The 13,313-nt window shown below is 37.4% G+C and overlaps 1 protein-coding gene across 1 annotated transcript in view; it reads left to right on the top strand.

The window, feature by feature from the left end:
• TBCD (tubulin folding cofactor D) overlaps positions 1 to 13,313 on the top strand; it is a 152,298-nt gene that overhangs the window by 128,269 nt on the left and 10,716 nt on the right. The window contains exons 31-35 of the mRNA XM_015810193.1: positions 3,039 to 3,122; positions 3,617 to 3,775; positions 4,621 to 4,759; positions 10,768 to 10,889; positions 12,747 to 12,824. Coding sequence (XP_015665679.1) covers positions 3,039 to 3,122; positions 3,617 to 3,775; positions 4,621 to 4,759; positions 10,768 to 10,889; positions 12,747 to 12,824 — 582 coding nt within the window. The remainder of the gene's footprint in view (positions 1 to 3,038; positions 3,123 to 3,616; positions 3,776 to 4,620; positions 4,760 to 10,767; positions 10,890 to 12,746; positions 12,825 to 13,313) is intronic.

Here is a 13,313-nt window from a genome sequence, read left to right as displayed (position 1 = left end):
TTTTCTGTTGATGGCATATTTCGCTACAGAAAATTAGCATCAGAAGAAGGACTGGTGTTAATATAGCAATATATTCCTGCAGCTGTGACTTTTCCTAGTTAATTAGAATTTGGCTTCTGTTGTTCATATCTAAGCCATCTAGAGTCAGTGTGAGTGAGTAGGCAGCTGTATAAATTTTCCAAATAAATAAATACCTGGGAACATTTTGGATAGCCTGTAATAATTGCTGGAATATTTTAATACTTTAATGTTTGATAGGAAGGATATAGATATTCTATTGATTCAATTGTTTGCTTGCAGTGATATCTTATTTGGGCAATTGACCTGTTTCTCATAAATAGCATAAAGCCTAGAACAGTGATGGCAAACCTTTTAGAGACCGACTGCCCAAACTGCAACCCAAAACCCACTTATGTATCATCAAGTGCCGGGTGGGCGTGGCTGCAGTGGTAATGGTAGACTGGGTGGGACTAAAAAGTTCAATCAATCAATTCCAACTTTTTTTTCCCGCAAGAAGTTGAAATTGACTGATTGAACCTTCTTTTTTTTTTTGCACATGGCGGCGGAGGCCTAAAGTGAAAAGGTTTTATAAAACCCAGCTGAAGGCCTAAGACTGGGGCAACTTTTTTCTTGTTTTTTACATGTTGAAAGAAGCTTTTTTTGTTATTTTTGACTTTGGTCGCAAGCCTTTGTTCATTATGAGCCTTGACTTTCCTCACTTCATCTTTGCAGGCTCGGGCTATTTGCTGATATTCTGACTTAGTTATGTGCCCGTCTTTCCACTTTCTATACTTGTCCTTTTTATCTTTCAATTTGTCAGAGAGTTCTTTATGCAGCCATGCTGGTTTCTTTTGAGAGCTGTTATTTTTCCTCTTTGCTGGTATTGTGCTAGACTGGGCTTTTATTATCTCACTTTTCAAAATTTCCCAAGCTTCTTGAGTTGTTTTCCCCTGGAGGATTCTCATCCATGGAATCCTTCCCAAGCCCTCTCTAAGTTTATTGAAATTAGCTCTCTTGAAGTCCAAGACTCTAGTTTGAGTATGTTCTATCTATAATAATCTGTTCAAATAGATACATTTGACAAAAACAAAAAATGCTACCATTTCCAGTTTTAGAAGCCTAGAAAACAAAATGCCTTGAACTAAATATTTCAGAAATGGGAATCTACTGTTTAAAAAGACTGACCATTCTCTTCATACTTCATATAGCAGGAACACCTAGAGAAAAGTTCAGGTTATTTAGGGCTACGATATCTGATCCGTATTTGCAGGAAAAACATTGTGGCAAAGAAAGCACTCTTTGGTGCACAATTTCAGCCAAGAAGGAGCAGCTGAAAAAAGCTTCCTTTGTTTTCTTTGCCAGGAACAAATCCGCTGCAGTGAACATAAAGATATCATATGTGGATTGCAAACGTCTGGATGACTGCTGGATGGCAGCAGTGTGCTAGACCTTTCTTTACCATTTTTTCCATCGACTCATTGTCTGAATATTGCAGCCCACATATGGTAGTCCTAATTGATAGTCCACATCTAGAATGGCTGAAGGCAGTACATCCTGGTTGCATAAGTCAGTGATATGATTGTGATTCTTGTTTGTCCAATCAGTTGTTCAAAGGAACAAAGAAAATATCACAAACTGATATTTCAGTGAGCATTTCATGGGAAGATAGAATCATATCTGCATGTAATTGCATGTAAATGCCAGCATATTATTCTCCAGTTCCTTCTGACCTTAACGAACTGTTTTCTTTTTTTCTCCACTGTTTTCTATATAGATTGTGAGGGGATGGCAGGGCCTGTCTCTTTCTTTTAAATTGCTCTTTCCTACTTATCTGAAAACCAAAATAAAAGTAACTAAGTAAAGACGTGATCATAAATGTAGTACACTTAATCACATTAAACTTATATATATTTATTTAATAAAAATAGAGTGGTTTCAAAATGGATGAGATTGATTTTGGTATAATGACCTGTAACTGATTAGCACAAAGTTCTATCTAGTTCCACAAAGGTCTAATCTAGTGTGATTAATTCTTCCAAAAGAAATCTTTGTCCAATAGGAACTGTGGCCCGTACATCAGCCCTACACCAGAGGTCCCCAACCTTTTGGCACCAGGGACTGGTTCCGTGGAGAGAGGTTTTTCCGCGGACCAAAGGGTGTGTGGTTTTGTGTGCTGCCTGCATCTCGCGGATGGGGCTTGCTTGTTTGTGTGGACCAGCTGCTGACATGCCACGGCCTGGTACCAGTCTATAGACTGGGAGTTGGGGACCCCTGCCCTACACAATAGGACAAAGGTTGCTGGAAGTATGATGGTGAAGCAATGTCACCAAATAGAGTTGAAATTCTTGCCCTTCCCTTTGGAGGTTGGGACGAAAGATACTTCACACACCTATTGGAGGAATTATTTTCTTTTAAAAAGCAAAACAAATTGATGATGTGATACCAAATTATTGGTGTGCTTCAGAAGCTCTAGGGAAATGAAAGAAAAAACAAAAATGGAGCTGGGTATATTTTGTACTTTTGAAATCCTATAATTAATAAAAATCACTAACAACACTGAAGACTGCATGCTTTGAACTCTAAGATTGGGGTAAGCATTATTTTAGGAGCCGAGAATCTCATCTCTCAGTTGCGCCCGTGAACTCAAGTTTTCATGCCTCTGCATGAAAGACTTACTGTCTTTCTCCAATTATTGCTTATTTTTTTGTCACCATGCACATATACTCATATATCTTCTTTGAAAATGGTTCCCTGAAATTAGAAAGAATGAGGTGAGCATTAATGGAGACGTGGCATGTAGAAAGTTCCCTAGAGGTTTGGCTGCAAAACCTGTATGCCTGATTGACTGTGCTTGGCTTGGCTTCAGCGATCTACCTCCCCAAACAAAAAACATCTTGGATCCTTTATTGAGTATGCGCATGACATATACACTAACGCATTTATTCTGATCACAGAATCATTGTGGATTTATAAATTTATATGAAGCTTACTGGAAATTAACATTAGCAAATTATGTCGGTGTTTGCTTACTTCAACAGGGTGAGAGAAGCTGCTATGACGAGTTTGATGGAAGTAACCCTGTTGTTAACCAGGACTGAGCCAGCCTTAATTGATGCAAATGTGTATGTACTTTGCAAACATTTTATGTCAGCCTTTTATACGGTTAAGCAATCAGCCTTTTCTGGAAAGGCTTCTGCAAGAGTCACTCCTACTGATTGCCATCATTTGCTCCTATCACTACTTTAAATGAAAGACCTAAGCAGGTCCTGTCTTGCATCTGTCTGGGCTCAAGGAATACAGATTGTAACTTTTCAAAGAGGTTGAATTGGGAAGCAATGGCTGCCCAGTCACCGATTTAATCTTGGGTCTTCCTATTTCAAGTCTTACCCACTGTAACTGCTGAGAGACCCGAGATCTAAGTATCCTAATGGGTTGCTCCTCAACCTCCTTTTTTTTTTTTTTTAACAACCATTCAGGTTTTTTCCCCCCCTTTCTGGAAAGAATTTTTAGCAGAAGTCTGAAATATTGGTGTGGGAGGAGGGTTATTCAGGGCAGAGCAAAACAACTCGCAGTACATGATTTGGATTTTTCTTTTAAATGGTGTTTTAACTTTCAGTTCCGAGCGGATTATGTGCTCTGTGGCTCAACAGTCAGCTGAAAAAATTGACCGATATCGAGGTCATGCAGGATCTGTGTTCCTCACCTTCCTTTACTTTGATAACCCTCCAGTCCCACACATACCCCATCGGGAAGATTTGGAGAGGATATTTCCAAGGTAATTAGATTAGATTAGATAACCTTTATTGTCATTTTTTTTTCCTGTGGGCACACATTAAAAATGAAATTTAGTTGCTTGCTCTCAAAGTGTACACATACATAACACAAGTTTAAAACATACTATATACAACGTATGTATAGGCCTACACCCTTACATATAAGTAACATATACATATTAATCACTATCCATCTTGAATACATAACGGAAGGAGGAAGCTTTAGAGTTCACAAGGTTAATACTGTATGGAACAAAAATGTGACTGAATCTAGATGTTCTGCTTCGGTAATCAGTCCTGAATGGATAAGAAACCTTTGGCTGTACATATGAACAGAAATCTGTCAATTTAAGTTGTGGTTTATAGGCAAATGTTGGTAACCTTAGACTGGAAATCTGTTTTGAAAAGAGGAACTACCTCAAGTGGGTCTGGTTAGAAGCAGACATATTAGTATTAAAATCTTTCTCCTCTGCTCTTCAGCTGTTTCGCATCCTTCCCCAGCTCCCTCCGAGGGAGGGGTTTTAAGTACTCATTTGTAGTGTATTCACACTTCAGTAGAGCTGCCCTATCCAGAATATTTTGCAACTCAAAGCAAAATGATTTGCCTTGCATTGCAGCAAAAACCATGAATGTATTGATTTTAGTTATACCTTTAAAGAAGTGTCCTAAGATGGTGAAATAACACTGTGCTGCTTTAAAATACATTTATTCTGTTGAATAGCAAAAACAATTTCTTCATTTTGGCATTTTCAAGATTTAGATTAAAAAAAAAAAAAAGAACCATGAAAGATAGTTATGTTTGTGTGACCTATTTTCTTTTGTATTTGTTTCCATTTTTTTTTCGCAGGTCAGAAGCTGTAACTTTCAACTGGAAAGCTCCATCCCAGGCCTTCCCCAGAGTCACACAACTTTTGGGATTAGCATCCTATCGCTACCACATTCTGACAGGTCTCACTGTATCAATTGGAGGCCTAACTGAATCAACAGTAAGGGAATAAAAACTTACTTGCTTGAAACAGTTTTGTCACTTTACACACGGAAGGAATATTTTAAGAATATTACTCAAGAGTTAATATTGTTGGCTGCCAATTTCTGGAAGCGAGTGGTTGATAATTAGGAATACAGGTCTCTTAATACAAGTATGAATATGCAAGATGGGGTAATCTATTATGATTTAATATGCTTGAAGTAGTTTGTACCACTTTGCTTACAGACCTCTTTTTCATCCTGTAGTGTTGCAGACATTAGTAATAATAAGAGAAACTTTAAGCTATTTGAAAAACACACATTCACAAACATACCTTCTTCTGAAACTAGCATTCCTTTTCCTGAAAATTAAAGCCACGCTAATATGGGGCATTTACCGATTGTGAAGAAAAGGCTAGATTTCTTCTATGTTTCTCATAAAATGTATTCAGCATGGTTTCATGACTTGAATATTCTCTCTTTCTTTGACTGTATAGAAGATAACAAGTGATTGTTGGTTATTCCAGCTTCCTTTCTGATGTAATTTTTTCAACAGAGCATTGTTTAAAAGTTGTCAATTTGTTTCTCACAATTTGTTAAAATTCAGGTCACATTAAAATCAGTGGGAGCTATTTGTTAATAAGTCTCTTGTTGGTTTTAATGATACATTTATAACATGTGTTTTCCCTCCAAGCTTTATTGTGAAGCTTTGGTTTCCTGCAAGAATTTTAAAAAAAAACCCACTTTTGGAATACTTCGTAATGTGATTTTAGTTATTGGTAATAAAGCAGCACCTAACCAAATTTGGCTGATTTCAAAAACCTAAGCAGGATCTGAGCTGGCAAATGTTCAGATTGGAGGTCTCCGGGAGAAACCTGAGACCTGTAGTATAGAGTGAGGAGAATGAATGAATGAATGAATGAATGAAAGAATGAATAAAATAAAATAAAATAAAATAAATAAATAAAATCCATAAGAAGCCCTTAGTTAACCATTTCTATATTGTTATCAAGAAAAAATCCTATATGGTCACATTGCTTGCCACTAGAAGTCAAGTTTGACTGAAGCAGAATTTTGATGTACCGCTTTAGGATAGTGTCAGCATTTTAAATCTAGAAACAGCGCAGTGCTATAGTGCACAAAATTGTATCTTAACTACTGGATCAAAACATTTTGTTCCTCACAGAGACCAAAGCACCTGAATCGCACATGCTTCAGTTGGGGCATATACCACCCCAATGAGCTGTTCCTCCTATCTAATGGTTTATACATCCTTAATGAACAGCAAAGTGTACCACAGAAATTAAAATTTCTTTTCTCCTGAGCTTCACAAAGAGCATTCATTACTTGGGAGGGCACTAAATGCACGCGCAAACAGAGAGCGACCAGTTCCTGATTTTAATTTTCAGAGGGAAAGAGGTGCAGGAAGGCAAGAAGATCGACCTTGGGGGATTGGACTTCTTTAAGAGCGAGCTCAGTCTCCTCAACATTTTCTCTATACTTTCTACCTTTTTCTCCCTTTCCTGCCTCCTCCTCCTCTGAAAGGGAATGTCAAAAGCATTTCTCTCCCTCTTTCTGTCTTGCTATTCTTTTAATTTGCTTAGGTCCACAGATAGTTGAAGCAACATTCACTGAGCACGGGAATGTTTGTTTATTTATTTGATATTTATCCTCTATCTATCTATCTATCTATCTATCTATCTATCTATCTATCTATCTATCTATCTATCTATCTATCTATCTATCTATCTATCTATCTATCTATCTATCTATCTATCTATCTATCCCTCTCTTTCTCTTTCTCCCTCTCTCTTTTTCTTTCTCTCGCTCTCTCTCCTCCCTTCTCCCTTCTCCCATTTTCCCCACAACAACCCTATGAGGTGAATTGGGCTGTGCGAGTGACTGGTCCAAGGTCACCCTGCCAGTTTTTCGTGCCTAAGATGCAACTAGGACTCACAGCACACGCACTTCAGATACTCCTGCTCTTGTCCCCAGACAGGAGAGGGTAGAACTAAGAGCTCCCACTTAGAATCCATTGCTATGGAAAAGGAGGCTGGCTTGGGGGGGGCTGATGGAGTCAGCAGCCATCCCCCCCCCAGATTTTCAGAGCAGTGTGTAGGGATGGAGGTAAAATGGCTCAGGGGATGTTTTCTGACCTCTTGCCTTGGATAGTTCCTCTGTGGGACACAGAAGTGGCAAGCTCCAATTCTCTGGGGGCAGCAGTGGGAAAGGGGGTTGGAAGCCTTCTTTCTGTTGCCATCAAAAGCATGCTGGAGTTACACAATTAGGAGGAAGAAGCTAATTACACAATTAGGAGGAAGAAGCTAGTTCAGCAAAAATGCCAGTTTTGGTGGGAAACAGAATTAGTCTTCCTGTCAGAATCCCCCACTATGTATTTCTTCTGCTTACCTTTAGGTGACCTAATACATTTTAGGCGAATAAATAAACTTTCTTCTGCTGACCACCACTATATAGCCTACTAGTGTGCATGACTGTCTTTGTAATGGTGCAAAGTTGTGAGCTCAAATCTCGCTCTGTCCAATTTCAATGTATTATTTTAATAAATTCTAATTTATGTTTATTATAGTTATTGAATCCTGAGCAGTTATTCCCACAAATAGCATAGATGCGCTTAAAGAATGTGCAATATGTGAATGAAGGTAGATCTACTAACAAGTGAGCCGTTTGGTCTATTAGTTAAGACACCAGGCTGGAAACCAGGAGACTGTGAATTCTAATCCCGCTTTAGGCACAAAACCCAGCTGGGTGACTTTGGGTCAGTCATTCTCAGCCCAACCCACCTCACAGGCTTGTTGTTTTGGGGAAAATAGGAGGAAAGAAGCAGGTATATTCGCCACCTTGAGGGGTGTAAAAAAACTGGGGGAAAAAACATTGCCATGAAAAATAAAATTCTCTGGGAGCAGAGTCATGGATGCTGGTCCCAAATTGATTCAAGCAGTTCCAAACTGCTCTAGTATTCTCAGGATATACCCCCAGTTTAAGAACCACTGCTTTAGCCAACAGTCTTTTTTTTTTTTAACTTAAATCTGGGCATAAACCTTTTTTGTTTGCTTCTGAGGTACAGAATGTTTCTCTGATTAGGTTTTCTGGCCTTTGAACAAGCCTTAGTGATAGACATTTTTGGCTTTTATGTTGCTTATTGTTTAATTTAAACCTTTGAATCAGTGTTGACTCCTGGCAACTGCCTGGACTAGTTCCTGAAGCTTTCTTGGCAAGATTTTCGGAAGTGGTTTGCCATGGCCTTTTTCTTAGGACAGAGCGAGAATGGATAGCTCAAAGTCATCCAACTGGTTTTGCATCTACACTACACCAAACTGGCTCCCTCCCTCCCTCCCTCCCTCCCTCCCTCTCTCTCTCTCTCTCTCTCTCTCTCTCTCTCTCTCTCTCTCTCTCTCTCTCTCTCTCGTTTATCTACTTTTTGTTGTTTAGTTTTTTTCACTATATCTTTAGAATTAAAACTGCCTAGATTTAAGATTTCAATTCTGTAATTTTGTATACTTTAATAAATTGATCTGGTCTGTACTTAGTTTTTAACTACCTTGTAAATTCTTTTTAATAATTCTTTTGTTGCTATTTCAATCCGATCTTGAATCTCAGATATGGCATGAAGAATAACCTTATTCTTCAGGGCTCTTTTTCACCCATCTTATGCAGATTTTATAGTAATATGGACATTGGACAAGAAAGCTATTATGCTTCTACAGTACAGCGTAATGAGCATTCCATATATCTTCATAGCTCATGGATTCATTTCCAACAAGAAATTTGGAAAAAAAATTCCAGCCCACTCAATACATTTTTTTTATTTAGGTGTGGAAGTCAGATGTAATCTAATTAAAACCATTCAGCTAAGTCATTTTTCCTCTTTCCAGCAATTAGCCAAGCTCCTGGGTATGACAATCTCTTGCCAGTTCTTTTTTTTGTAGTATACTCTACCTCTTTCGGTTGCATTCTGTCTTCCTTTCTATGGTCAGCTGTTTTACCAATCTGGAAGGTGGAGGTCAAACTATTTTGCTAGCCAACAAGAATAAGCCTCAAGCAATCCAAGTTTTCTGGGCAGTTTCTTTATTCTCTAGGGTAGCTGATCCTTAAAACAGATCTGGTCTTATTGAAAGAAATACAGAATATCAGTGAACTGGAATTTCAGTCAATCAATATCACATTGATTGCTCAATGAATAGCTAGGCTGCCACTAAATATGCCTCTGTAAAGAAGCATCAAAATTATTGAAATAATTGTGTTATTATCTTTTGGAGACTGATGAAAACTTATTTCAGAAATTGTATCAGAGAGATGGGTCAGATGCATTGCTAGTTAAGAGTAGTAAGACAGGAAAAAAAACCTCAAGATATTCAAATAATTATTCAGAGAGGTGGCAATCCTATAATGTACTGTTTACATTTAAAAAAAACAGCCAATTAATTACCTCTTAACTTTTTTGAAAGGCGTTTCTTAGATCAAACTGTACTCTGTGTTTCTGTAATCCCTTTTAGAAGGACATACTCTTGGTAGAGCAAGAGTTTCCTCAATTCTAAACATACAGTTTGGAAATTGGGGGGGGGGAAGCTTCCTCAATCTGGATTTTGTTATATTTAAGAATAGGTTCTGCACTTGGGAAGCATATTTTTTCATAGAAAGATAACTTCCCATTGTGTTCAAAAAGGATGTATCCGAATGGAAAGATAGATTGCAGGACTACATGAGTTTATTGAAGGTTGGTGTTCTACTTCCCCAGAGCTCCAGATAGAAGGACAAAGTAATTTTCCCCACCTGGTCTTGACAACCTGTTTTTTTTTAAGGTGTAACTTTTCTCTCATAGCCTACAGTTACATGTTGTTAAAATTATTATAAGGGGTTTTTGGGGGGGGGGGATTCATGTTTTTGGCTAAATAAGATTCAGATTGGAGTTCCTTAATCTGCTCTTCAGATACATATTTCTTTGCTTAAGTGTATTTCCAGGCTCAGATCCAGCCATTTCTTCCTAGTTTAATTTCTCTTTAATTCACAAGGGATGCCTCTCCCTTCACTTTAGTCATCTCTTTCTCATTCTCAGGAAAAATGTGGCATTGGCAGCATGTACACAGAGCACGTAAGATATTTTGCAGGAACATTAGAATTGTGTGCCAGGAATTCTCTTGACTCTTCAGCAGAAATCTCTGGACACCTCTTCTGGAAACACGACAGTTCAGTCAGTTCTGGTGATGAATACATAGAGAGGCACTTCAGCTTTACTTCATTGCACATAATGATCTATCTAGCAATCTATCAAGAGTGGCAATATATATTTATATATATATATATATTTCTAGAATTCCTCCCTCTGCTGTTTTATAAATACCCTAAGATAATTAATGCATCTGTAAGGTTTGCATTTGTATTCTGCTTTATTCCTGCATATATTTCTATCATATATAAGATTCTAACAACTTCCCACTAAATATTAAAAGCAGTAGGATGGCTTTGTCATCACTGACCTTGGGGTGGGGAAAAAGAAGAGGCCCGGCGGATTTTTCTTTCTCTCCCTTTCTCCCTTTATTGCTTGTTTATAATTCATTGGTTCATTTGTATATGTATATGTTTGTTTGTTCAATTTTCTGGTAGTTGGATTTACCTGTTCAAAAACATTGTTTTGCACTGGATTGAAGGGCAGTCTTGTTGTCTCCTCCCTGATCTGGGGATCAAGGTAGCTCATACCCTGGAGAGTCAAATTGAGAATATGAACATTGCCTGTTCACTCTAGGAAACGTACTACCCAAAGATAAAGAGCATCCTCTCCATCGCTCAGAAGATAGAAATTCACAGCAGCTTCATCTCCAGTTCCTTTTATATAATTGGCATAGAATTTTTTTTTATTCCTTTAGTGAAATGGTAAGTTAAGTTTAAATGTTACGAGACTAGATACAAAGTGAAGGTTTAATCTTTGCAATCTAAAAAAATGCTTTCAAAGATTGATCCTCTTGTATAGGCCAGGCTTTTTAAAAAAAAAAATGGATTTTTTTTCTCATAGGTGCGATGCTCATCCCAAAGTCTGTTCAACTATCTGAAGAATATTCAGAATGACAGAGATGCAATGAGCATCTTTTGTGAGACTTTGCTGAAAGTCTTTGAGGACAACCTGCTGAATGACAGGTAATCTGTACAATCTCAGTCAATTTGGGTGGCAGGGTTGGGTAGGGTAAAGGTTAAGAATAGAAATGGAACATTGCCTTCTAAAACCCTTCCACAACCATTCCAATCCTTATATCCTTAAAAGGGCCTGAAAAATTCAGCCTCAAATCCCTAAACATTTATTGTGTTTATTGTGTAGTCCAGAAGTTGGGAGGCAGAGTTGCAGTCCTCAGTGCATCAAAACATGCCAATGTATGAAGGAACTCTTTGGCCAGGTTTCTCATGGCGATTTTGGTTTTCTTGTTCATAAAGTGTAACTCTTTCCATCTTTGACTTATGAGTTAGAGGCCACGTTATTAAAACATCTTCCAAACTGGAAAAATAGAATGGACTTTGAAAGTACTGAATTGCAACTCCTGCTCTCTTTCAACAGCAACAAGAAAGGGAAGTGTGACTCTGGAATTTTCAGTCTGAGAGAAGTCAAATATTGTGTGTCCCAATTTCTCCTGAAGACACAAGCTTGCACAGGTAGAAGAAACAGTAGGGAATGGTAGTCAGTTGACAGACAAACATCAGAGCTATTAAAACCTAAAGGGCTAACAGGATTTAAAGAACACAAGCTAATTAGACAGACTTTTTTTTTTTTTGCTTGATGGCTTTTGGAAAGTTTTTTCATAGATTCTCAAAGAACATTGTAACAGTTATATCTCAAAACAATTATCAAGATGATCACACATAAATCACTAATTTCACAGAAACTGTTATAGATAAAAAGCAAATAACTGATACAGATGTTAAAGTGATAGTGTAGTGATTAACTCCTCAACTTTAAAGCTCTTTTTTGAATTTATAGTCATCTTGTTCATTCAGGATGACAAATGAATGACAAATTTTACTCATTCTAGTAATCAATTTGTCTATCAGGGTTTAACTTTTCAAACAGATGGAATTCTTGTTTGATACAGTCTAATTTACCATCTCTGGCTGTCTCTAGGCCCTCCCTTCTTTTCCATTATAATCTTTCAACAAAAATTTAAAAGAGCAGATACTATAATAAAAAATAGAGTTTCAGTGAATATTTACTTAGATTAAAAAGAAGCTGTGATATCCAGTCAAGCTCATAATTGTTCAGAATTTCCCATACCACAAGATTTCAAACAGATTGCATGAATTACCGTGATCTATGTGGTATCCCATGTCCAACTTAACTGCATCTAATTAGAGATGTCTCCTAGACAGTAATAATGTCTCTTTGTGCCATTATCCTTCTCTGAAATCCAAATGCATTGTGTTTACAACAGTAAAACATGAATGGTGTGGGGGAGATGCCAGCAAGAGAGTTAGACAGATGTACAGGACCAATGCTCAACTTCCACATACTTGATTCTCCTTACTTGCAGATACTCTTCACTTCTATTTTCAGAACCAATTTGGAGAAGAAAATTCTGTGATTGGCCAAATTAGTTGATATTCCAATTCCCTGAATACCACGAATGTAGGAGAGTGGTATAGGGATCTCCATGTATCTTTTAGTATATTACTTCTGATATACATACATTATTTTTGATATGGTTGAGTTCTTGTATCTCAGCCCACATCCTCCACTTATCTGTTTTCTAGATGAAATGTTCCCAGTTTTTAAAATCATTCTTTATAAACTTTAATGACATCAGGAATTTGTTAGTGGATTACATATGTTTGGCATCTTGCTTGTTCACAATATGAAATGTCAAATTAACTCTTGATCATTCCAAGATTGATTGGACACAGTTTAGGTTTAATCATCTGACATTACAGGAAATATATAAAGTGTTTATTATATGTGAGTTGTGTCAATGTGAAGTGTATAAATATGGTACTCTATGCTTTCCTCATTAGAGTATCTGTTCCACTGCTAAAGATGCTGGATCAGATATTGGCCAATGGGTGCTTTGATGTGTTTATAACTGAAGAAAAGTAAGTGGAAAAATAATAAATATATCTTCTTTCTTCAAAATTTGTGGAAAATCTTCAAAGAGCAATGTTCCATTCCCCCTAATTTATAATAACAGGGAAAATTAGAGTCCAGATTATTTTTACTATATCTTAACAAAAGGACTATTTTGTTTTGAAAAGTTAATTGTTCATATTGAACAAGGCTGAATTAGGAGCCTTGTGATCCCCAAAAGATAAGGGCTATCCCTCTTTTTTGAGTAGGTGGGCACATTTCTATCCAAACTGCTGTTTTGAGTTCCTTCATCAAAGCTAAGGAGATGACCAAGAAGAGGAGAGTTTCAGCATGAATTCAGTCAAGCCACAAATCTCTTACCTTTCCATAAGAGCTCATTTGCTACTTTCACTTACCAATCTAAGTTATAAATGGAACATTTGCTAAAATCCATTTTGATAACCTCCCTTCAGAAGTTCTGGAGGGTTGAATTAACAGTATGCGAAGCATTCAAGGGA

Source organism: Protobothrops mucrosquamatus, unplaced genomic scaffold, assembly GCF_001527695.2.
Source record: "Protobothrops mucrosquamatus isolate PMUCROS unplaced genomic scaffold, P.Mucros_1.0 scaffold_36, whole genome shotgun sequence".
In the NCBI taxonomy this organism is placed as follows: domain Eukaryota; kingdom Metazoa; phylum Chordata; class Lepidosauria; order Squamata; family Viperidae; genus Protobothrops; species Protobothrops mucrosquamatus.
Note: the sequence above shows the minus strand (reverse complement) of the source record. Positions and strands in the feature narration are given on the sequence as shown.